At 32.1% G+C, this 25,900-nt stretch overlaps 2 protein-coding genes and 1 long non-coding RNA gene across 4 annotated transcripts; all 3 read left to right on the top strand.

Moving 5' to 3' along the window:
- The first annotated feature begins 8,818 nt into the window (after nt 1-8,818).
- On the top strand, nt 8,819-10,460 carry LOC118647972. Its single transcript, XR_004965117.1, has 3 exons — nt 8,819-9,100; nt 9,220-9,360; nt 10,419-10,460. It is a non-coding gene; the product is annotated as an uncharacterized LOC118647972 (long non-coding RNA).
- Nucleotides 10,461-10,532: 72 nt separating this feature from the next.
- On the top strand, nt 10,533-13,114 carry LOC105828156 (ubiquinone biosynthesis O-methyltransferase, mitochondrial). Its single transcript, XM_012666375.3, has 4 exons — nt 10,533-10,570; nt 10,779-11,268; nt 11,380-11,560; nt 11,699-13,114. Exons 2-4 carry the CDS (start codon nt 10,972-10,974, stop codon nt 11,824-11,826), a joined length of 606 nt encoding a protein of 201 aa, XP_012521829.2. The 5' UTR covers nt 10,533-10,570; nt 10,779-10,971; the 3' UTR covers nt 11,827-13,114.
- Nucleotides 13,115-15,908: 2,794 nt separating this feature from the next.
- On the top strand, nt 15,909-18,756 carry LOC105828154 (ubiquinone biosynthesis O-methyltransferase). 2 transcript variants are annotated; one of them, XM_036294144.1, is made up of 5 exons: nt 15,909-16,275; nt 17,132-17,239; nt 17,484-17,970; nt 18,073-18,253; nt 18,397-18,756. In XM_036294144.1, exons 1-5 carry the CDS (start codon nt 16,133-16,135, stop codon nt 18,516-18,518), a joined length of 1,041 nt encoding a protein of 346 aa, XP_036150037.1. In that variant the 5' UTR covers nt 15,909-16,132; the 3' UTR covers nt 18,519-18,756. The 2 variants fall into 2 exon arrangements, with proteins under 2 accessions (XP_036150037.1, XP_012521825.2); XM_012666371.3 differs by having other exon boundaries at nt 16,189-16,275; nt 17,094-17,239.
- The last annotated feature ends 7,144 nt before the right edge of the window (nt 18,757-25,900 follow it).

Below are 25,900 nucleotides of genomic sequence, written 5' to 3'. Positions count from 1 at the left end.
TAGAATAAGATAATAAGGAAGAAATTGAGATTAAAGTTAATCTATGTTAGTAGAAACGGGTCGCATAAATCCTTTAAACTTCGACTTGATGTTAATTTACGAATACTGCGTGCTAAGTATGCAAGTCGAGATTCAAAGAATTTATACCAAATAAATTTATGCTATTTATAATTCAAATCTTTTAGTATATGTAGTATTCGTGAATTAATATCGGTTACTTAAAAAAAAATCTTACAAATGATCTTTATGAATATTGCTTCTTTCAAATGTGTAAAAAGAACCTCATCGTAGATGTGATTTTCCAAGTAAAAATAATACTTTATATTGTATAAAAAGATAAATCTACTTATTTAAGTGTATAATTTAATACACATTACTAATATTTTTACGCGGATAACTAAATAACACACATAAATAAAGCACTTTTTATATATTTTATTACACTTGTAATGTATTAAAAATGTCAGCGTCACGTCGCAAGTCAAAATTTAAAGAACTCAGCTACTTTTAGAACTGACAATCACGTACTAAGCAAATCAATATATGCAAGTCAAAGTTTAAGAAAAAAAATTGTACAGCCGATAAAATTTGCAATAATTTGTAGTTTGAATCATTTCAGTACTGCGGTCGGGAAAATTTGGTACTAAAGCCCGTGGATCACGTTGCATAAAAAGTACTCGGCTGATTGGATAAATACCAAACCGCTGCAAAGTTCAGTTCTGCGAAGTGATGCGTAGGTATGTGTAAATAAAACATGGCTCCGTCGAATCGGGACTGCCTTCGGTGAAATTTATCCTGCATGACAATGTCTTCGTCGTACGTTGTACCATCCCATGTAAGATTATAAGGGCTACACCGTGGTATCGGCCACTTACGCCTTAATCGGGGCTACCGGTCCGAGTTGTATTTTCGAAATGAAGTGAGACGCGCGCGAATACGCACCACCGGTTTCGCCATGCAGCGCGGCAGATCGGGATCGTTCTCTCTCTCTCTCTCTCTCTCTCTCTCGTGAGCATTACGTATTCAGTGGCCAGCGCCATTTTACCTCGACCATTTTTGCCGATCAAATCTTAATTGTTGGCTGGCGGCTGTCTAAGGAGGCGTGGCCACCCGGTTGGTTCACTTTCAGCCACGCGATGCACGAACGCACTGGTTTTCTTCCTCTTATTTCACCTCTTCCTCTCCCGCTTCTTCTTCTTCCTCTTGTCTCCCTTGCTCGCGTGTTTTCTTTACACACGGAGTGCGATGCACCACGACATTCTCGGGTCCCCTCGCATCACCGTAACACCGGCGCAACGGTGTCCGCGCAACGTGTATGCTAATCGCATTCAGTTACCAGAACCGTAGGTAATTGTGGCCATCGGAGAGAAGGCTCCCTACCCCTCCTTCCCTCCCCGCCATGTTCAAAATATGCGAGATCCTTGCGCGAGAATTACAGGCGTGATTTACATCGAAAGTCCGCTCCCGTATATTTTCTTGCGCCAAGTCAGCCCCGCACGTCGGAAAATAATGTTATGATCCTACACCTTCGAGACCGTTAACGAGCTAATCACTCTCCGGAGATAAGACGACAGACATGTATAAAAAAAAAAAAATTATATACGTTTCACCGTATCGCGAGGCGTAGGTGTCAGGAGGATCGGGTATAGGGAGGAAACAATGCGTCGTACTGAATAATTAAGTATAATAGAGATGTCCAATTGCGATTCAATGATAAACGATGATGAGCAACCGATAAAGTGCGGTATATTGCCGCAATTAATCTTAATGACGTAAAGCGGCAATTATCGATTATCCTGCGACAATCTCCAAGCACCACTCCACTCTGTGTGATGGGGTACCGCCACATAATAAATCTACTCCTACATCGCGATGTAAATGCCAACCTAACTGGTACACGGACAAAGTAGCCGCCGACACTGGCGGCGCGGCGAAAGGCGGAGAATTACGCCCATGGGTCTAGCCCATCGAATTCCTGAATTGCAAAGTGCACTATACGCCATACGCCGCTTAATCAACGGTCGTCAATGTGTCCGCCGCAGCGGAACGGTTACAACTCTACTCCACGGGGAAGGCGAGCGTCGCCATGATGGAAAGTTTTGATGTTATAAACATTAAATCTTTATGTAGTTGTTAATGAGCGATATCACTTTTTTTTTTCTTATGCATGCACACGCTTCGTACGCGAGATGATTATCACCGGAATGCCGTAACCGTCGAGGTCTGCATTTAATTCCGCATGCACTCGTGCGAGTCGTCAATAAATTAAAAACCATTAATAAAACGAGAAATAAAATCATTAATGGCGCAAAACACACGAACGTCGCCGTTTAACGGATGAAATAATGGAGCCGTCAGATTAATAAAAGATTAGTTGTATCCTATGTACAACGTCGACCGAGCATCAAAATGGTACACCCATAGAAAAGATTTCTGAACTTAATGCTATTACTCTTCGATCTATCATAAAATAGGATCGATATAGCGCCAATTTATTATCAAAGGAGGAATGTTTTATTTTTTAATGGAAAGTTCTTAAATCTAGAATAACATGACTTTTGATGCTATCTTATTAATTTTCTTAGAATGATTTAGTAAATTTGTGACAATCTTATGATATTATAGATTTAGACCAAGAATAGACCAATTTGAAGATAGAAAATTTTGATTTAATCACAATCTTATTTTATTCTTATACTACAGTTGTAATAAGATTAAATATGTCAAGAATATTTTTTGTCTTGGTATCAGAAATCTTTTTTGAGAGGATCTTATAGTGTTAATCTTTGTCAATTAATAGAAAAATTGAGAGTTTTTTCTTCAAGTTTTCTTAGACTTTTCTTTTCTCTTGAGCCACTTTGTTACATAGATTTATCATTGCACTATTTACATATCGCGCGGTTAGTACAATAGAAATATCATCGAAATATTGTACCAAAATGAACGCAAGTTTCCTAAAAAGCTGCAAAGTTAGGAAATAAAATCGCCGGGACAAGCTGTTGGATTGTTTGCCTATGGCGAAAGGGAGAGATTAGAAGCCTTTTTACAGGAGGTTAAGGCGCATCGTCCTGTAAAACACTGATTTCGAGCTGCGCGCGCGTCCGTCAGATACTATCCAATTAGCGGCAAATTAATATTACCCGCGGTGTAATCAGGCTGGTACGCAGGCAGGGGCGCTGCGCACCGCTGCCAGCCTTCTCCCGGCATAATGACACGTATTACTCTGATTGGCAACAATTGGTAACAATTGACGGGCGGAACCGAGGCTCGAAGGTTCCGCTACTTTGCCCGCGTTGTTTACGACCAGAACTTCAAAACGTTACACCTTAATTGCGTAGCTACATGCTCGAAGAATTATCAAGGCTTCCTTACGTCCCTACGTCATTACTTATTGGACATACAGTCGGTTCTAGAATGAAAAACTTGTAATACAGTAAGCTATAAGTTCTTCCGTTTTTGAAACTCATCCGTTTGGAGATTTTTTTAAAAGTGCGAATAGAGAATCGTAATGTCCGCTTGTTAATATCTCTATTAAACTACCATAGAGATTACGTAACGTAAATTGTGTGTATAAAGATATAATATATATATATGATATTTTTAAATTTAGATTAATATTAATTTTATGTAGGAACCCATGTATAATATTTTAATAGCGCATTTCAAAGTTTAATTTGAAAAATCTCATTATATATATAACATATATAACATTAAGATTACTACAATTTTCAAGTCACAAATTTATGATACGATCTTTTTGTTATTAATTTTGATTTTTTGTTATTAATTTTCCCCCAAAATATTCATTTATTTTTCAATACCTTAGTTTCTTAATATCTTGATTAAAATAATATAAAAAGAAGTTGTAAGTATAAATAGATAGACCATAAAAGACTACGACAAAATTGTTTGCAATAGATATAATATGATAAATAGTGCGTAAAAATTGTATTAAAAGATTTAATAATTGCAATAATATATTACATTTGTTAACGCGATTGATAAATAAAAATTAAAGTCATGTCATACGTGTATAAAGTAACAGAACCAACAAACAGGCAGTGTTAACCGGTTTTTCTTTAATGAAAAAGCACACTATTGGAAAATTGAATAAACCGACGTGAAAGTGCCAGAGGCTCTACAATTGTCGGGACGAGTTAGAGAAAGAGAAGTGGAAATTACCGGTGTATTACGATGTTGTAATAACTTCCCGACAACTCGGATGTACGCTGAGGACGGGCCATCGACTGCATTACGCGCCCGTAAAACGCGATACTGCTTCTACGTTACATCCGCTCTTTCGCGACTTTTTTACCGGGTAAATGAGAGATCGTAGGACGGTGGGTTTATCTTCTCTCGGTTCTCAGTATAACGATCGGGAGAGCACGTTTTCTCCCGTCTTTTGCATATCCATATTTGGAACGCGACGTAAGGTTAGTTGGAAAAAATGGTTGGTCCTATACTTGTGAAAAATATTGTAAAATTCTGCGCTTTGCGTAAGTATTGCAATAGAGAAATATTCTTTAATAAAAAAATATTCTTAATTCTAAAAACCATTATGTTTATATTCATTAAAAAACGAAGAAAATGTATTATACTTAATTATTAATTTGCTGGAAGAAGGGATGGAGACATTCAAGAAATTTGGGGTAACGTTTTACCCTGCTTTTTTCTTTGGCGGTAGACAAATTTAATTTTGTCTTCTAAGGTTAAATTTTATTTTATTTTATTTTATATTTACATATATAATAAAATCGTTTAAATAAATCCGTTTCTTATTTTTTTTCATATACATAATTCCAGGACTAGTCTCGAGATCTCGAGATTGAATAGAAAAAATCCTGAACTCCCAGGAACCAAATCATCTCGGGATTGGAAACTCTACCTATTATGCTCCAACTCATTGTTTAAAATAATGAATTGTTACTTATTACAACGATTTTAGTACTAGTAGCATTTTTCTTTAATCTATAAAATGTAAAAAAAAATAAAATGTCCAACACGTATTTTATCAACAGCCATCACAATTGGTTTTTAAGAATATATTTGTTATAAAGATTACACAGAATTTTGTAAACATAGTAACTCTTAAAATGTAACTTTAAAGATTATTAGTAACTTCGGTTATTCTAACTTCATGGTAAACTTACCTATCAGATAAACATGTGTCTATCTCTATATTTTTTGCTAAATAAATAAAGACAGATACATATTTATCTTATAGATAAGTTTATCAAGAAAAAGTTGGAACAATCAAAGCCATCAGACGGAAAAATATTTAAATTAAAAAATTAGTAATTTGAAACAGATAATATTAAAAAAACAAATATTATATCAAATCAATTGTGAAGTGCCAATCAACTTCAGTGTTTACTTAATGATTTTCTTTGGTTGTTAATAAGTTTTAAACCTCAAATGACGGCTAAAAATTTTAATGTCAACCTGAGCTACATCTTTGATAACATACATACGCATTAAAGTGAAACTATTAATTGTGTATTGTAATTATAATACTGATATTGTTAAGCATTATTACGGGATTTTATATACAAACAAAAATTTGTAATCTATGGATTAATATTCTTTGAGACAATATATGAAAATAACATTGAAACATTGATATATGAAATCAATATATTATCACATCTCTTTTCCTTAAAGTCTTCCCCCCCCCCCAACAAACCTTACTGTGGAATAATCTTCATTCTTTATTCATTACATCCTTCTGGATCACGGAAATGTCACCTAATGATGACCTCTTTTTCTTAATGAAAAATAAATAAATCGTAAAAATAAAAAATAGTCACAAAGAACCTAAATCTGTTGAATATGTTCTATAATAATTTTGTTTTTGGCACAAAAATATCATTATACGGTACGATGTGAAGATGCATTGTCATACAATGAACCAAAACCACGTAGTTTACGATATTGAGACCAAACTCAATAAATGTAAAGTAACAAACGTTTTATAATTTTTAAGTAGAAATATACTATTAATTATTTAATCCTAGGGAATAAATTTGTACTGGACAATACCCAATAAATAATACATTCTTGACAAAAATTCAAAAACAATCCAACATATATATGTAGAATGGTATTAGAAGTCTAATGCTCTACGATTATCTTATCTTATTTATACTGATGTCATGTCATTGCATCATAATAAGTGCCCTTTGAAATTGGTTAGTTCGCAACTGGTCAGTAAAAAGTAAGTGAGTCTCTTACATGTGATAACTCGATATGCAGCATATAATTCGATATTAAAGCGTAGAATCCAGCATAGGGTAAGTATAAAATTTATGTAACTTATCTTAACTTTTCATAAAAAATGTACTCTCTTAATATTATTTAATATAATTTTGAGTAAAAATAAATGTTAAAAAACGCAAAATTCATGGATATATTATAAAACCTTAAAAAGATAAGAAAGGTACGCCAAGTACATAAACGCGTGCTTTCCAAACTAAATTTGAAATCAATACAGAAAGCCAAGCATATTTTTAAAAAGACTTAAAGAAATTTAATAAACATCTATTTAAAAATTGATTAAACAGGCTTAATGATTAAATGATTAAATGATTAAAGTCAACCAATGGGATTATAGTGAAGCAAAAACTTGGCGTGCCTGACTCGTATTTTTTCTGAATTTCCAAGGCTTTACGTTATTAATATTGATATACAAGAATGCAATTAATGTAACTCGAGTGTTGTTTTACTATCTGTTACTTTCAGTTTTTGTTTCATTATTTGTTTCATTATTAATATTCCCATTTTTCAAATAATTAATATTTGAATAGAACCATTTTTTAATACGTTTATATAGGTACTTAACATCCTTTTTGACTTTGTAAAATTTTTGATAGATTATTATTTTTTTTAATTTTATTTGTACAAATAATTTTTATATTGTATAACATTAATGGGTCGTTGTGTTTTAATAAGCCGGACACGCCAAGTTTTTGCTTCACTAATATAATCCCGTTGGTTGACTTTAATTATTTAATCATTTAATCATCAAGCCCGTTTAAGCAATTTTTTAATAAATGTTTATTAAATTTTTTAAATTCTTTTTTAAAATATACTGACTAACTGTATTGATTTCAAATTTATTTTGGAAAGCACGCGTTTAGATACTTGGCGTATCTTTTTACTTTTTTAAGGTTTTTTGGTGAAATTTCATTTTTTTTTGTAAAAATTAAAGAATTACTTCTTTTTTTAATTACATTTTTATTACAATACAAATTTTATTACAATAAAATTTTAATACAAATTTTATTATACATACTTTTAAATGTGTTAATTTGATATGTATGTATGTATGTATGTATATGTATATGTATGTACGTATATGTATATGTGTATACATATATTTTCATAAACCATATTATTTTATTTTATAATTATTTGCTTTCTCCCTCTCTTTCTTTTTTTCTCGTTCTCTGTTCCTCTTTTTTTCCCTTTTCTTTTTCAACCTCTTTTTATTCTCTCCTTCAAAAGTTTGTAATTTTATTAATTTTTTATTAATATTTTTGACATCTATTACATATATATATCATGTATATTATATGTAATTATGTTTATGTATGTAAAATGTTTATGTTATTATTATTTATTTATTTTATTTTTATTAATTTTATAAAATTTTTTCGCGTACCAATATTTGTCATTTACATTACGTTCATACACACACACACACACACACACACATATACACACTATACATATATTATACATATGTATATAATTGTAATTATAACTTGAATATTCTCAAACGCTTGTAATCTTATTAATTTTTAATATTTTATTATTAATATTTTTGACATTTACATACATATTATGTATTTGTTTGTTATATATTTATTTTATTTTTATTAACTTATTAAGCTTGTCTCGCGTACCAATATTCACCATTTACGTTACAAAATAATTTTTTATATATTTTAGTTTTATAAAATTGTATGTAGGCACATACACAAGCCCCTTGAACGACAAACTTACTTTACGTGTATGTGTACAGGTGAATCTGTGGAAAATAACTCAAGTGAGCTTTTTCGCGTAAAAGATCTCGAGATCTCAGAATTAAGTGTACCAATTTTAATCGGACTAGTCGCAATCGAAAACTCACGTCAATATTATACATATAATAAAATTGCCATTAGATTTTTGATAATAATTTTAGTTTCTGAAATATTTTAACTGAAAGTGAATTTGACAGCTAAATTCCAGATTAAGCTTACAAGGAAAGTGCACCAAGTGATAATCGTGAATGGATATGTGTTATATATCGTTCAAAAGGTCTTGTCAAGTAGAATTTATGTGTGCAATATTTCGCTTGAAAGGCGCCCTTAGAGAGCTATAAAAGCTAATTGGAGTTTCTGCTTAAAAAATAACATCAAATAATAGATGTCTACTATAATTATATATAGCATAATTAGTTGCACAAGTTTTATTTAGGATATTTTATTTAATTCAGGATAAATTGCATTTTCTATTTTATTTTAAAAGTACAAAAGAATGACTTCCGTAATCAGCGTGCCAAAATATATAAGAATACGTAGTTTCAAAAAAATCGGGATTCCAATCTATACAGAAGTTTATCCGTACAGAAAGTCCAAAAAGCCAAAAAGTTATTGGCAATAAGATACTTTAGTATAACATAAATTGCACTTTTTATTTTATCTTATTGTTAATAACAAAAATAAAGAAAAAAAGATGTTGCTGGCGGTCGAAACACAGTTTCGGTGTAGGGGGGGGGGGGGGGAGCCAACCTAGCTCTATAACTTACATTGCGCATAGCGCTCTCTAAAGGCGCCATTCAAGCGAAATATTGTACACATAAATTCTACTTGACACGATCTTTCGAACGATATATAATACATATCCATTCGCGATTATCACTTGGGGCACTTCCCTTGTTAGTAGCGCCGCGACATTTGCGCAGTGAAGTTTACCGCATCGTTTAATTTCATAGAAACAGAAAGATCTGTGAACTTACTTTTGCTCTATTTTCTTTGTTTACTTTTATTTTCTTTTAATCGATTACCTCTTAATCTACTACTTGGCGATGCTTTTACTCAAAATAAGTAACTATTTGGTACTGTATACTAAATTTTTATGAGAAACATATATCACTATTTCCTTGTTTTCATGTGTGATCAACGTTCAAAATTTATAAACTGCAAGATTATTGAAATATATTCAAATATTTAACAGCGATCAGTTACTCATTGTAAGCTGCCAAGAGCTAGGCAACCAAAATAGTCAGTTGAAGAAAGATCGCCCGCTAAGTAGGACGTGTTTTGAAAACTCGCTATAAATACTGCCGAATAGTCTTTCAGATTTTCAGTGAACTCTGTGAGTATTTTCCTTCCTTCCGCGGTTGCGCATAAAAATATAATAATGTATGCTTTATTAAGTACAAATTTCACATTATTTGCACATATGTAGATCAACAAAATAAATCATAGCTAGTGTGTTACGAGTCTCTCTCTCTCTCTCTCTCTCTCTCTCTCTCTCTCTCTCTCTCTCTCTCTCTCTCTCTCTCTCTCTCTCTCTCTCTCTCTCTCTCTCTCTCTCTCTCTCTCTCTCTCTCTCTCTCTCTCTCTCTCTCTCTCTCTCTCTCTCTCTCTCTCTCTCTCTCTCTTTCATCTTCTCTTAACTATATAATATAAAGTTAATAATTAATGTGGAAATATTCACAATCTCGTTAAAAGCGTTAGGCAGAATGAATACACTTGTGTGTGAATAATTTCTTATTACATAATAAGCAAAGATTAAAATTTCTTGAATATTGTAGAAATAAGTCATGTCCTTAAACATATATATCAACATGTGACACACACACACACACACACACACACACACACACACACACACACGCGCGCGCGCGCGCGCACGTGCGCCCACGCTTATACATACGCGTGATATATTTCAGTTTATTCAAATCGACAAGATAAACTTTAATACCAGTTTTATAAAATTTTTATTCATGGCAGAATATATAACTACACTTCCCTACTTCCCTAGTGGTACAATACGTTGGCAGTACATTGGTTAATATTGGCTAAACATTGGTTACTTTGGAAATTAATGTTTCCCAATGTAACGTTAATATTGGTCATAAAACATTGATTTCAAATTAGAATGCACTTAATTTGCAATATGAAAAATTGATTGGTTGAACATTGGACCAATATTGAACTACTATTGAACCAATATTGTTGCTTAGACAAATTGACTAAATAAGTTGAAGTGTCTACTTTATAATATTGGAATAATATTGGAAATATTGTTTTTATATTACTTCTCAATATTATGCCAATGTTTCGTGCTACTAGGATTTTTTCATTATTTTTCTGTGATAAATTCAATTATTTAAATTTTTGCAATAAAATTAAAAAATAATGTTTAAGGTACATCCCATTGTGTATTTTCATTAATTTTTGACGAAACGTTATTGAAATTTATTTTTTAAACTGTACTTGCAATTGTGTTTAAAAACAAACATGATAACTTTAAATATCAAATATTTCAATGAATCATGGAGAAAAATTCTTGAAAACAGGTATGACATTCAATCTTTATTTATATCTTAATTTATATCATAGTGCAATTGTTTAATTACCAAGTCACAATCTTTTTAAAGTTTTTATCTTTTAATCATAACTAAATTAAGACATAGCATTGATTGCGTTTTTATGTTATATATATATGTATTTAGCTAATATTAAAATATTTATTTAGTTAAAAAAAAGCTTAATTGCTTATTACAGATTGTTGAAAAATATCATACATGTTAACGAAATTACAAGAACAAAATCAACAATAAATCCCAACAAAGTTGAATATTTTTCTGGATGGAAAGACTTCTGGTGGAACGAGGACAATCCAAAACATCTGCTTCATTTGTATAATCCGCTTAGGGTAAAATTTATAAAGGATGGATTGGCAAATGCTGGTATCAAAATGTACGACTCAAATCTTCCTTTGAAAGAAATAAAAATTCTTGACGTTGGCTGTGGCGGAGGTATATTGACCGAGAGTTTAGCTAAACTAGGCGCACAAATAACTGGAATAGACCCATCAGCGGAATTAATAAATGTCGCTAAAGAGCATGTAAAATTGAATCCCAATATATCACAAAGAATCAATTATCTTCAGACAACCATGGAAGATTATGTTCAAAAGGAGCGAGAAACATATGATGCTGTTGTAACTTGTGAGGTTTTGCAATATGTAACAGATCCACAACTATTTTTAAAGGTACAGTATTACAATAAAATATTGTAATAAAAAATATAAAATATAATAAAAATATTTGTTATAGATATAAACACTGTATAAAATCGAATATTTTATAAATATTCTGTACAGGAATGTGCGAGAATGGTAAAACCTGGGAAATCAATCTTTGTGATGACAATAAACAAAACTTTTATATCTTGGCTGTCTATTGTTATGTTATTTGAATACGTTTTCGAACGTGTACCTCGCGGTACTTTTGATTGGAATAAATTTGTGTCTCCACAAGAAGTTCAACGTATATTAGAGAATTGTAAGTTTCTTAGTAAAGAATTACTTTAAAAAACGTTTTGTTGCAAAAATCAAACATATCAATAGAATTATATCGAGTCACTCATACAAAAGATTGTACACTCTATAATAGTTTCTTAATTCTTTTTTTTTCTTAAAGATGGTTTTGAAGTGAAATCGATTGCTGGCGTAAATGTTAATCCACTGACAAAACGCTTTTCTTGGTCAAAAAATACATTTACATTTTATGAACTTCATGCTATCAAACAGAAAGAAACTGGACTATAGATGATCTTCGGAAAGTTACAAGTTCAGAAATTGTACTCTTTTTTGTTATAAAAATGCAAAATAATGTTATACTCTTTATCGTTTGTCAATTGTGTATTGTAATACATCATAATACTTGTTAAGAATTATCACAATATTTTGCATGTAGTCAAAATTTGTAATATATAGATTAATATTTTTTAAGAAAGCGATATCTATATTAAAAATTAATTATAAGAAAGCTTTATTATAAATAAAAACACTATAAAATCAAAAGTTTTACAAATATTCTGCATAGGAGTGTATGAAAATTACGAAACCGGCAAAACCCATCTTTGTAATAACGATAAACAGAACTTTCACATCTTGGCTGTCTGCTCTCTAAATGTCTTAAAGTGATCATTCACTCAAAAATTGAGTAACTGGTCGAATCAGCCGAGTTAGAATGATTTTTTATTCATATGGAGTTAATTCTCTCATTTTTTGTCATAGAATAAATTTTTAACTCTGCAAAATAAAGTGAAACATGTGTACTTTATTATATATTTTCACTTTATGTAGTAAATATTTTTACTTTACATAATATGGAGTAGAATGTTTTCATTCGTGTGAAGAGTGAAAAACATATGAAATGCGCAGAAGTGTGAAACACGTTCGCGCTTATTTGCGGCAAAAACCGAAACTGCGGCACAAGTCGGCTCGTTGTCTCGCGACGTTAACGTGTCTAGCGCGTGTTCGTGCTCGATACGTAGTTTTGTGAAAGATTTATTTGTGGCAAACACCGAGACTATGGCATAAGTCGGCACGTTGTCTCCCGACATTAACGTGTCTCGCGTATGTCAAGACAGTTATTGTGCATTACTTAAAAACAAAGAATTAAACCATAAAATATTGTTTTAAAATTAAGCCATTCTGCTAAGGCCCTATGATATGAACCTGTTCACTCGTAACATAAAAGAGAAATATCTGATTGTAAATGAGAAAAATATTAGATTTTGTCATAACTTTCAAATCATAACTTTTTTCCTAAAAAAATAATATTTCACGTCATATAAAAAACTCAAGTTTTACTCAAAGTTAAAAGTAAAATCGTATTCTATAATAAAAAATAAAAAAGAAAAATTAAATTTTGAAGTGTAGGGAATTGAAAGCCTCAAACCATCATCTGGATACATCCATAAGTATAATTATAATAAGTCGCTCTTATAAAAGTATACTTTATAATTGTTTTTCCCTTTTTTTAAGATGGTTTTTCAATTATCGGTATAAAATTTAATCCAGTGACAAAACGATAATCTTGGTCAACAAATACAGCTACATTTTATGGACTTCACGATATTAAACAAAAATAAATAAAAAGAAAAAAGAAACTAAACTGTGTGTGTTGATAAAATTTTTGGACTTTTATGTCATAAAATGCAAAATAATGTTACATTTTTTATCATGTATTAGTTATGTATTGTAATTATAATATTGATATTATTAAGCATGACATTTTATATATAAACAAAAAATTTGTAATCTATGGATTAATATTGTTTGAAATAATACATTTAAATAACATTGAAAAATTGATATACAAAACTAATATACCACGTCTCTTTCCATTAAAGTTTTTTCCCCCCCAACAAACCCAATTGCGGAATAATCTTCACTCGTTACATCCTCCTGAATCACAGAAATGTCATCATAACGCCCTCTCTTTCTCTATGAATAAAGTCATGAAAATATAAATTTCACAAAGAGTTTAATCTGGTGAATATGGCGGTTTTATACAATAGTAATTTTGTTTTTGGCATAAAAATACCATTATAATAACTGCACGATGTGAAGATGCATTGTCATACAACCACAACCACCTAGTTTACAATATTAAAAACGAACTCAACGAATGTAAAGTAACAAACGTTTTATAACTTCTAAGTAGAAATGTACATTGATTATTTGATCCTCGGGAATAAATTTGTAGTGGACAATATCTTCTTGACAAAAATTCAAGAACGATTGTTATTTATAATACTATAATTCAGTTACTAATAATTAGAATGTATAAAACTTTGTTTTTTATAGTATTTGTGTCAGGTGTGTCCACAAGTTGTAAAAAATTTATGCAACGCTATTTATTTGCTGTTATATTTTTAAAAATGTCTGTTATTTTTTCGACAGACTGTATTTTGTAATAATACAATGCTATGTTGAAAAAAGAGAATGTACTGTCGAAATTTCGGCAGTTGGATAAGTTTCCATAAGAAGTATGGCTTTAATAAATCCTGCGTTTTATTTACATAATTTATTCTCCAATTCATATTATAACATGTCATATTTCCCACTTCCGAATATACTTGTTATTTATGCCCTAGTCCAACTACGATCGTATTAGAAGTCTGATTATCTTATTTCTACGACGATCTTATCAGTATATTTATATATTATGATATTATATCACTATATCATAATAAGTGTTCTTTTGGAATTGGTCAGTTCACAACTCGTCAATTGAAAAAGTCTCTTACATATGATAACTCGATATGCAGCATATAACTCGATATTGACGCGTAGAATTCAGAGTAAATATATAGTTTATGTAACTTATCTTAACTTTTCATAAAAATATACTCTCTTAATATCATTTAATACAACTTTAGATAAAACCAAAAGTTTGAAACACAAAATGGATACATCATGGATAAATCATATTTCATAGAAATAGATCTGTAAACTTACTTTTGTTTTCTTTTCTTTGTTTATTTTCATTTTTTTTTATAATTCATTATTTCTCAATCTACTACTTAACAATGCTTTTAATATTCAAAATACATAATTAATTAGAACTGTATACTAAATTTTTATAAAAAATATATATTACTAAAATACATGTTTCTTATAAATTCAATAATCTCGACGTATGTTCTCAAAAATGTAGTTGTGAGTAACTGGCAAAAAATTTTAGCTGTCGTTTATTGTTTAGTAGAAAGTCATTAACAAATAAAACGACTCATACAAAACATAAACATATTATACAGTGTTACGCGCGCCGCTTAGTATACTCGACCGCAAGTCAGCTGTCCGATCGCGAATATTGATCGGCAGCAACGATCAGCTACACAATGCAACGGCTGCGTTCCAAAATTCACTGTCAGTACTGAAAAATGTACAATTCACGTTGTGTATACTATTAATTTTCAGTATTAACAGTAAATTCAGCGACGAGACGATATTTTATACCAAAAATCTCGACGACATCTAGAGTCTCGTCAAGATTCTCGAATTTTAATATATGAGATATAACTTTATTAAGCAGCAATTTTTTTAATACATAAGAATGGAAAATTTAAGCATATGCGTATCTATTTATTGTTGTTTTATTAATCATTATTTAGTTTATGAATCATTTAATAATCCGTTTTTTAGTCATGTTATGTGTTCAGTGTCAGAAGTCGTCTGAAAGAAATTACTCTTTCCGAATTATGGGTAACCCAACGCGAAAAACAGAATGGATGACAGGGGAGTGTTTTCCTTGCGATAAGATCGGCGGCATCGCCCCTAACTTGTTTCATGTCTGCACGGTAGAAGAACAAGGACAAACAGATTGATCATTCTTTATCTAACTAACCTATCTCATACTCATAATTGTCATCATCAATCTTGTCATCATCAATACATAATTGAATATGTAAATGTGCATTACACACAATTAAAATCCTATGCACAATTATGAAAAATTCATACATTGATATATTCAATTACGTTATTCACACAATTGTGTAAATGTTACATAATATATATAATGTATTAATAATTATATATTTATGTGTAATCATATATGAATATTTATGTACAAATTTATAAATATGTGTTTATAATTAAATCGATAAGCATGTTCAGTCCATAAATTAAGGTAACATTAGCTGTTGATCAAGACGACGGGGTTTGAAATTCGCGGTAAGAGGCTATCCCGAGCAGTCTACTATGTGCTTCGGTCGAATTCGGTCACGCTCGATAATATTCGAATGTGGTTCGGCGATGGTTCGACGATAATTCGACTGTGGTTCGACTCATTCGCGACATCGCGACGCAGTTACGATAGAATTAGGCAAAGCACATGTACTCCCCTCCCGCCTTATCGCGGTTTTCAGATCATATCTCTCTCAAAAGACTCCATTTACGTTATAACGTTTTTGATCGGCCTAGGTTAATCGCTCCGGGAGCGATTAATGACGCCATAAGGCCAATCACAACCATTCTTCTGAAATGGAAAATTGTGACTGGCCAGTTCTAGAAGAAAAGAACCTGAGACGGATTAATTCAGCTCCAGTCGAAAACGCCAATGTCTATGGTTCAATCAGCCGCTATATCGGTTGATGGCGTCATGGCTATTTCCTACGTCCCCTTCACCCCGCAACTGGTGCCTACGAACGAATCATTTTCGGGCAGTGTACACGCGGCTGGTCCCGAGTGTCGAGTATTTCAGTGAGTCAGAGAAAAGTTTGTTTAACATTTACATTTTAAAATGTAATTCTCCATTACTGGGCAGCACTTTAGGCTCACAATAAAAATAGTGAATAATTTAAGTTTAATTGAATAGACCAAAAGGCATAGAAAAAATACTTATTATGATTATCGAGACCGAGAGTCTCGACTCGACCAAGCCGGTACCGAGATGAGACCAAAAATTTCGAGACCAAATTGAGACCGAAGACTTGAGCTAGTCTCGTCTCGTCTTGACGAAACTGAATCACTATATTATTGAAATAAGTCTTGACCTAATAAATGTTCTTGACCTTGTATATCAACATGTGACACACACACGCGCGCGCGCGCGCATATGCACATACATGAGATATATGTCATTCAAATAGACGAGATAAACTGTAATATCAGTTTTATGAAATTTTTATTCGTGATAGAGCTACTATATAACTACACTTCGCTACTTTTCTAGTAGCACAATACATTGGCAGTATATTGGTTAATATTAGCTAAACATTGGTTACATTGGGAGTGCATTGGTCAATTTTTTTCCAATGTAACGCTAATGAAAAATTAATTGGTTCAACATTGGGCCAATGTTGAACCAATATTAAACCAATATTGCTGCTTAGACAAATTGACTATATAAAGTGAAGCGTCTACTTTATAATATTGGACCAATATTAGAGATATTGCCATTATTTCATTTCCCAATATTACGCCAATGTTTTGTACTACTAGTAGTTCATCATTATCTTTCTGTGTGACAAATTTAATTATTTAAATTTTTGCAATAAAATTAAAAAATAATGTTTAAGGTATATTCCATTGTATATTTTCATTAATTGTTGAAGAGACGTTGCAATTTATTTTTTAAACTGTACATGCAATTGTGTTTAAAAACAAACATGATAACTTTAAATATCGGACATTTTTATGGATCATGGAAAATTCTTGAAAGAAGGTATGATATCCAATCTTTATTTATATCTCAATTTATATTTTTAGTGCAATTATTTAATTACCAAGTCACAATCTTTTTAAAGTTTTTATCTTTCAATTATAAATGAATTGAGATAAAGCATTAATCTTGTTCTTATGTTTTATATATATATATATAACATAAATATATATAAAACATACATATATATATATATAAAATAAAAGTATTTATTCAATTGAAAAGAAAGCTTAATTACTTATTACAGATTATTAAAAAATATCATAAATGTCAACAAAATTACCAGATCAAAATCAACAAAAAATCCTAACAAAGTTGATTTTTCTAAATGGAAAGATTCTTGGTGGGACGAGGACAATCCGAAACATCTACTTCACTTATATAATCCGCTTAGAGTAAAATTTATAAAGGATGGATTGGCAAACGCTGGATTTAAAATGCAGAATTCAAATTTTCCGTTGGAAGGAATCAAGATTATGGATGTTGGCTGTGGAGGAGGCATATTGACCGAGAGTTTGGCTAAACTAGGAGCACAAGTAACTGGAATAGACCCATCGGCAGAATTAATAGATGTTGCCAAAGAGCATGTAAAATTGAATTCCAATATATCACAAAGAATAAATTATCTTCAGACAACCGCAGAAGATTTTGTTCAAAAGGAGCGAGAAACATATGATGCTGTTATAACTTGTGAGGTTTTGCAATATGTACCGGATCCACAACTATTTTTAAAGGTATAGTATTACAATAAAATATTATAATGAAAGATGTAAAAAATATTTGTTATAAATATAAACACTATATAAAATCAAATATTTTATAAATATTCTGAACAGGAATGTGCGAAAATGGTAAAACCTGGGAAATCGATCTTTGTAATGACAATAAATAAAACTTTTACATCTTGGCTGTCTGCTATTGTAGCATGTGAATACATTTTTGGACGTATACCTCGTGGTACTTTTGATTGGAATAAATTTGTGCCTTCACACGAAGTTCAACGTACATTAGAGAATTGTAAGTTTCTTAGAAAAAAATTATTTAAAAAAACGTTTTGTCGCAAAAATCAAACCTATCGATATAATTACACATATCAAGTTACTCATACAAAAGATTGAACACTCTATAATAAATTCTTAATTTTTTTTTTTTTCTTAAAGATGGTTTTGAAGTAAAATCGATTGTTGGCGTAAGTTTTAATCCACTGACAAAACGATTTTCTTGGTCAACAAATACACTTACATTGTATGGGCTTCACGCTATCAAACAGAAAGAACTATAGATAATCTTCGGAAAGTTACATGTTTGGGAATTGTACTTTTTTTTATAAAATGCAAAATAATGTTACATTCCTTATCAGTTGTGTATTGTATAAATCATAATACTGTTAAGGATTATCACGACATTCTACATATAGTCAAAATTTGTAATAGATTAATATTCTTTAAGATAAGAGACAGATATCTACATGAATACATGTAAGAGAACTTTATTATAAATATAAACACTATAAAACCAAATGTTTTTTAAATACTCTGTATACTCTTCAATAATGTGTGAAAAGTGTAAAATCTGAGAAGTCGATCTTTATAACAAAACTTGATTGACTATTATTTATAATATATACTAGTAGTATGTAAATATATTTTTAGATCTATATCTCACGATCTTCAATAAAATAAATTTATTCCTCCAAATAAAATTTAAATTTAAAAAATTTCATCCTTGTTTTATTAATTTTAGAAGAAAATTATTTAAAAAACATTTTGTTATACAAAGTTACACATCAGTACAATTACAATAAATTTCTAGTAAAATATCTCATACAATATTTATATTTTCACAACTGTCAGTGATAGTTTCTGAATCCATTTCCACATTCTATAAGTGGCAGTGAAATAAGATCAATTTATGGTATAAAATATAATTTACTACCAAAGCAATTTATTTGATCTTCAAGTCATATCTACTTTGTATGTACTTCATGTGATGAAACAAAAAGGAATTAAAGTTTTCGAAAAGCCAATAGCGAAACATTCATAAAAATAAAATGTTATTTTAATATTAAATATAAAAAATGCAAGTCTATTAGGTCTTAATTAATATTAAAATGTCTTTGCATAAACATTATACCATTTAAAATAACATTTTTTCATAAAACAACTCTTTTTTTATAGTTTTGCAGCACTGATTAATTATATATTTGTATTAATTCTTTACATTCATACAATTTTCTGAGAAATAACTCTTGAAAGGTTTATTATCGTTCGTAAGAATTATTTAAGTGCTATTTATATGTTACTTGATCTTGAACGTAGAAATGCATTAATAAACAGTCATTATCTACTTTATATAAGCGGTTATTTTTTTAATTTTCCTCGAGTCTGCTTGAGAAAATGCTTAAAAGAGGTAAAGTAACAAGAAATAGTGTTGCAGCTCGTGTAGAAAAATTATTTTTTAATAAACAGTTTCTATACACGTGCTACTCACACTTTCAACTTATTATCTTCCCCCTATTTTCCCAAGCAGAAGTAAAGAAAGAAACAAATGAAAAATAAATAAGCAGCATATTTCATGGAAATAGTTTTCAAACACGCGCTTCTATTGTACAGCATTATTGAATATCCTCTACACAATAGCTTAACTATCAAGATCAGGATAAAAATTTTATGAATATATTGCCGCTATTGTTAGTCGATATAACATCATTAAAAATTAATTTACAACGCATACAAAATATTCATAATGACTTATGTAAAAATAGAAAGATAAATTATAAAATATATAAATATATTTTTAATCTAATTTTAAAAACTATTTCTCAATAAACATCAATCTTCAATATTTTCTTTTGTCTTATCTTCGGTATTCATTTAATATTTTTAAATAACTTTATCGTTGTATGCACATATAACGACACTAAAATTATTTTTACAATTTGTAATTGTAGAGAAGTTATTTCTCTATATTTCTACGTATCTCTACGTATGCTTTGAATTAAAACATTAAAAAATTATTCCACAATTTGAGCAATAAAACTGTCTTTTAAAAGTAAGTTGCTGCTATTTTAAAGAATTATACTATCATGTATCACCATGTACATTGCGTTCCATTTTCGAATACGTCGTAACGTTAAATTTAAATGAGTTATTGTAGCTGCCGAGAGAAGATAATTGAATTGCAATTTATCGTTTTTGAAACTAGCTCTTCACGGCCGTAACTCCCACAAGATCTCCATTAAATAATCGTTTATATATTTATTATAGAGTAGAGCGAGCACAGGTATCGTCTCTCTATTTCCCGTACCCTGTTATCCGAGAGCGCATTTACGATCCGTCTTCCACATTTCTTCTAGCAATAAAAGCATTCAGTATCCTCGCCAGCTCTCCAGCGAAGTATACCTCTCGCAAAACGTTACGGTCTACTACAGTTCGCCCGCGAGTAAGTAGAAGTCGCGAAAGGTGTACGATATTTGTACAGGCACTTGATGTTCTTTCTTTCATACTTGCTCGTTATGTCTCAACGAACTGGCCTGCTTTTTGCCCTAATTGAGCTACAAGAAAATTGTTAACCCTTGCGCTGCGCGTTTGTCTATGCACACGAGGAAGAAGGAGAGCATCCTGTATATAATAATAATAATATTATTTCAATAATGTGTGCATTATACCCAGAACAGTTTCGCCCAGCTTAAAATTATTGTATATATCGTTGATTAATTAGATAATTTCTCAATTTCAGCTAAGACGTTTGTTATTCGACCGACACATGCATTTATATTTCGTCAAAAACTATATTGTTGAAAATTAACTTTTGCATATTTAAAAAGGAATTAGTTTATAGCTACCAATCGTTCAGTGTAACAATGTTAATTAAATATTTAGTTGATTTAAGCTAAATTAATTTTATTCTTCTAAATATTTATTAACAAGCGAACACAACAAGTGCCTCCCTTCAATTTTAATAAGCTTTGGATATGTCAAAATACAGATAAAAATAAGAAACACCCCCTTTTTTTATAAATACGTTCTCGTACGTTAAAGGGATGAAACACCTCTTTAAAAAATCATTTACTTTCTTTTAAAACGAATATCATCAAAACTATAAAAGATATTTAAAAAAGTGTTAAATAAAAGTTTAATGACTAGTTTTTAAGACTACTTTTTAATAATGCTAAAAATTTAATTTAAAAAAGTTTTTTTATACATTAAAAATTTTTTTAAACACTATTGAAAAGTACTCTTGGAGCCAGTCAATTTTTATTTAGAACTTTTTTTTATTTCTTACAGTTTCGGCGATATTCACTCCGAAAGAAAATAAGTAATTTTTTTTTTTTTTTCAAAAAGGTGTTCCACCCTTTTAACGTGCGAGAACGCACATGTACAAAAATACGTGTCTCTTATTTTTATTTATATTTCAACATATCTAAAACCTCATTAAGCTCGGAGGAAGACACTTGGTTGTGTTCCTAAGTATTTACTCATAATAAAAAACGATTGGGTATCACATTTGGTAATGCTTTACTAAATATTTAGAAAAGTAAAATTAATCGAATATTTAATTAGCTCATTTAACAAGTAATTTCTCTTCAGCGTTTTTGACAGTCGTCTCCTTCGGCGAAAATTGATACATGAGGCAGCCAAATGAAATATGATCGTCTTCAATTGCATACCATTTTGCCTAAGGTATCACATTCACCGCGTGCAGGCTACCAATACCGGCTCGCGTCCATCCCGTTCGATTATTTCAATTATTTTATATATATACGTACTGCATTTTTTAATCCTGGCCCACATAATGCATATAATCACGAGGGTCTATTACTCCGCGAGTGCGGGCGGGCGGATGGAAACAGCATTTCATCCTGCTTTTGCTCTTGCCTTGGATCGAATTTTAACGATATCGTAATTTGGAAACCGCAAACCCCCTGACGCGTCACCGGCGCATCGGAGCATCTTGCCGGCGCGGCGCAATCCTCCCACCCACCTCCCACCCGATAATCCCGGTCAGAGGCACATTAGCGAGCGACGAATTATAGGGATTTCGGTAAATTAGATATCGAGCGATGAATTGAAGGATTACGTTACTAATTCCGTCGGGACGCGCCGAGATTTATTCCAACCGCACTGTCGCGCGGCGGGATCTCTCGTACGAGCGATCGTCACGCAGGCACGATGTGTAAAATCTACTATTTACGGTATACACGTGTCACGGCGAGACATACGAGAAAATGTCCCCTCCCCCCCCCGCGCGAATCGAAGATTCGGACGAATGCGGCTCGCGCGAGACGCGCCGGATAAGCCTCCCTCCTCCTTTTTTTCTCTCGCCTGCTTAGACGACGATGATCCTACGAGAGGAGGAATCATCCGCGTTCAAGTCGTCGTCGTCGTCGTCGTCGCTGCGAAATAGAATCGCCCTGCCCTTTCCCTGTCCGATCTCACGCCGGTCGATCGCGCGGCGCCGGCGATCTCCAGCCGTCGCGGCTACACACGTGGCCTTCTATTTTGCCAATCTTAATATTATCCTTCGAATTATGGCCCTCCCCCTAATGTTATCCACGATATACGCGCGCGTTCCCACTATACACGGGCTGCGGGCTTCTCTCGGCTCTCTCTAATGATCGAGCACGAAATTCAGAGTCCACCTAGACGTACCGAACTGGTATTAAGGATACCATCTGGATCATTTCGCAACTTTCGGCAAACAGGGTTGATTACTCCGTCATTTTCATTATGTTACTTACGCAACGAGCGTTTCCCTTTTTTTATTACCCTTCCCTCCCCTCGCCACCCCGTCCGGTGGTTACACCTACACACATCACGTAACTCGAAATCGTCATCGAGATGAATTATGTCGATCTTTTTTTCCTCCCCCCTACCCCCCACCCCCTCTTCCTTCTCAGCGAGAAAGTCACGCCAACGCGAATGCAAACGTTTCTCCCGCTTCTTCCGTCGGCTCGTAATTATTCGCCTATATAAGAGTCTCCACGTAAGAGTCTCCTCGCGTCGAACATGCCACACGTGCGGATATTTCGCAACGTCACGGACGGGTGACGCCGCCATCCGTCGCGAACACGAGACATTGTCACGAGATCTCGCCGTCGTAAATCTTCGGCGCGCTATATCGACGCGCGGCACGGCGGAGTGATGCGAATGATATTCGCCCGTCGGCTAGAATGCATTCATATATATCGCGTATATATATATATATATATATATATATATATATATATATATATATATACGTATCGTGTTACCCGTAGCCTGTCCTGGCAGGAAGCGTCGGCCGGGGCTATACACGGGGCATAACTTGTAGCCGTGTCGTGATAGCGACACTTCATAAACATGGACTGGCGTCATGTCGCGGTGGTACGCGCGACGCGAAGCACTTTACATCGCCGATCGTTATCCAGTCGCGCCGATGGACATCGACATCGGACACCCGTTGCGTTTACGACCCGTCACTACGACGAGTGAAAATGCAAAGGCCGAGGAGAACCGTCACGCGGCTCTTCATTGAGAGGGAGCTTCGTGAAAAACTTTGTCCCGCTAAAAAAGTACTCGAACGTTTAGCCCTGCGTATCTGCATCTTCGTAGATTTGCATGGGAAATGTTACCGGTTGCATAACAGGAGCCATAGAGGCTTTGATTATTTTAACGTATACAATTAAGTATTTATGAAACGACCGCATTTATGTCACAATTAAATATTAATATTTATAATATATAGGTTTTTGTATTGCGTCACAACTAAAATGACTCGTACAATAGTATTTTCATTATTTGATGGTAGTGTAATGAGAAGTAGGCAAGTATTAGTGTCAATATTTTTGGAGACGTTATGGTGAGAGTATATTATTAACAAATTACAAAAGATGCAAAATCAATCTCGCCAATCCAAAAAGGAACATTGCAAAAGACACGAATCAATTGATATAACGGTAGTAGCGATTTTACAATTTGTATAAAATTCGTATTGCAATTCAAATCACATATTATCATACATTTTCACCAACACAATGCAAAAATTTTTACATATTATTCAATTGAAACGTGATAATTAAAATTTGTTAAAGGCAGAAACCACGGACTAACTATAGTTCGTACTTTTTCGGTTCCAATTAAATAACTTATGTAAGCAGCTAATTTTATTGCGTAACTCTTTGAATGTTATCGACTCGTTATCGATTTTTCTAACAGTCGATCTTGTCGAAAAACATTTTCTCGCTTTAATAGCATAATAATGCTACATAATCACATATAGCAAAAAGATAATGAATAAATTCACTCACCAAGTTCGCCATTGTGTGAATTCGTAATCCATATTGTCCGGGACAATCTTATACCATCAGGAGAAATTCTGCAAAGACAAAATAATTTTAGATAACTGTACAGCGGCTACTTTACAATAGTGTGTGACATAATTTACACAAAAATTTGCTTAAAATTTAACTATTTATTGTAAATATCTACACAAACATTTTAATATATTCGTATCGGCGTTACATAAGTTTTTACATTAATAGTTGTAGCTTATATTCTCATAAAAGAGAAAAAATATAATTGATGCAAGAAACCAATCAATTCTAATTATTTAAACCTTTTAATTTTTCCCTTATAAAAATTTAAAATACTTAACAGTATTAAATTGATCAGTGATTGATACTTATTTTAAGTTTAAAAGCACTGCTGTTAGTATTTTTACATTTTTATAAAGAGCTCTTCCTTTCCTCCGGTTTTAATTAAGTTTTTAAATTAGTAACGTCCATTTCTTGAATAAAGCTGTTTAGTGCATAAAAATAATAAAGGTTTTTTCAACTTCTTGGTAAACTTATCTACCAGGTAAGCATGTGTCTATCTTCATTTCCTTTCTTAAATAAATAAAGACAAACATAATATATTTACCTGATTGGTAAATTTACCAAAAAATTGGAACAACCGACCCTAAATCAATTCACACTCGACCGACTAATACGATTCCTGATTCATACTGCGATAAAATCTTGTACCAGGAGAAATCTGGTGAAAAACGGCAAGTAATTTGAATAATAACCTAACAATTTACGTGGAAATTGTTACGACGTTCGATCACGCGTATCACAAACATCTGTATCATATAAATATGATGTGATACACTTTGACGTATTCACGCTGGCAAAGTTTTATACCGATTATTAATCTACCAATCAACGGAGCTAAAATTCACGGAAAAAAAAAAGATCGAGCCGACATCAACTATTTCAATTAACAACTTGATCAACAAATTTCGTACTTGCATACTTTCCTCCCCACGAACTCGATCAATCATCATCATTCTCCTAATCGCCGGAATCGCCGTTTCGATTCAGAATAATTATACAATCTGGCAATGCGCTTATATACTACTATAATTAATCTTCAGTATCATTTCTCGAGCTTAATAAAGACATCACGATTGCCACGTTTGCAAACGCAATGATGATAGGGAGCAATCTTGAATAATGATGAGCGTTTTTCTGGTAACAATTATTTTGGAATTATAATTGCAGAGTTACAAACATGTTTCTGTGCTTCGACATTATCTATCTATGAAAAATTATATTGAATTTTGGTAGATCAAATATCATTCAAAATTGACTTACTTCACATCGATTTCGATTAAAACCACACATCCATTAACCTTGTAAGA

The sequence above is a fragment of the Monomorium pharaonis genome, chromosome 11, assembly GCF_013373865.1.
Source record: "Monomorium pharaonis isolate MP-MQ-018 chromosome 11, ASM1337386v2, whole genome shotgun sequence".
In the NCBI taxonomy this organism is placed as follows: domain Eukaryota; kingdom Metazoa; phylum Arthropoda; class Insecta; order Hymenoptera; family Formicidae; genus Monomorium; species Monomorium pharaonis.
The sequence above is the reverse complement of the archived record's forward strand: the minus strand, read 5'-3'. Positions and strand labels throughout refer to the sequence as shown.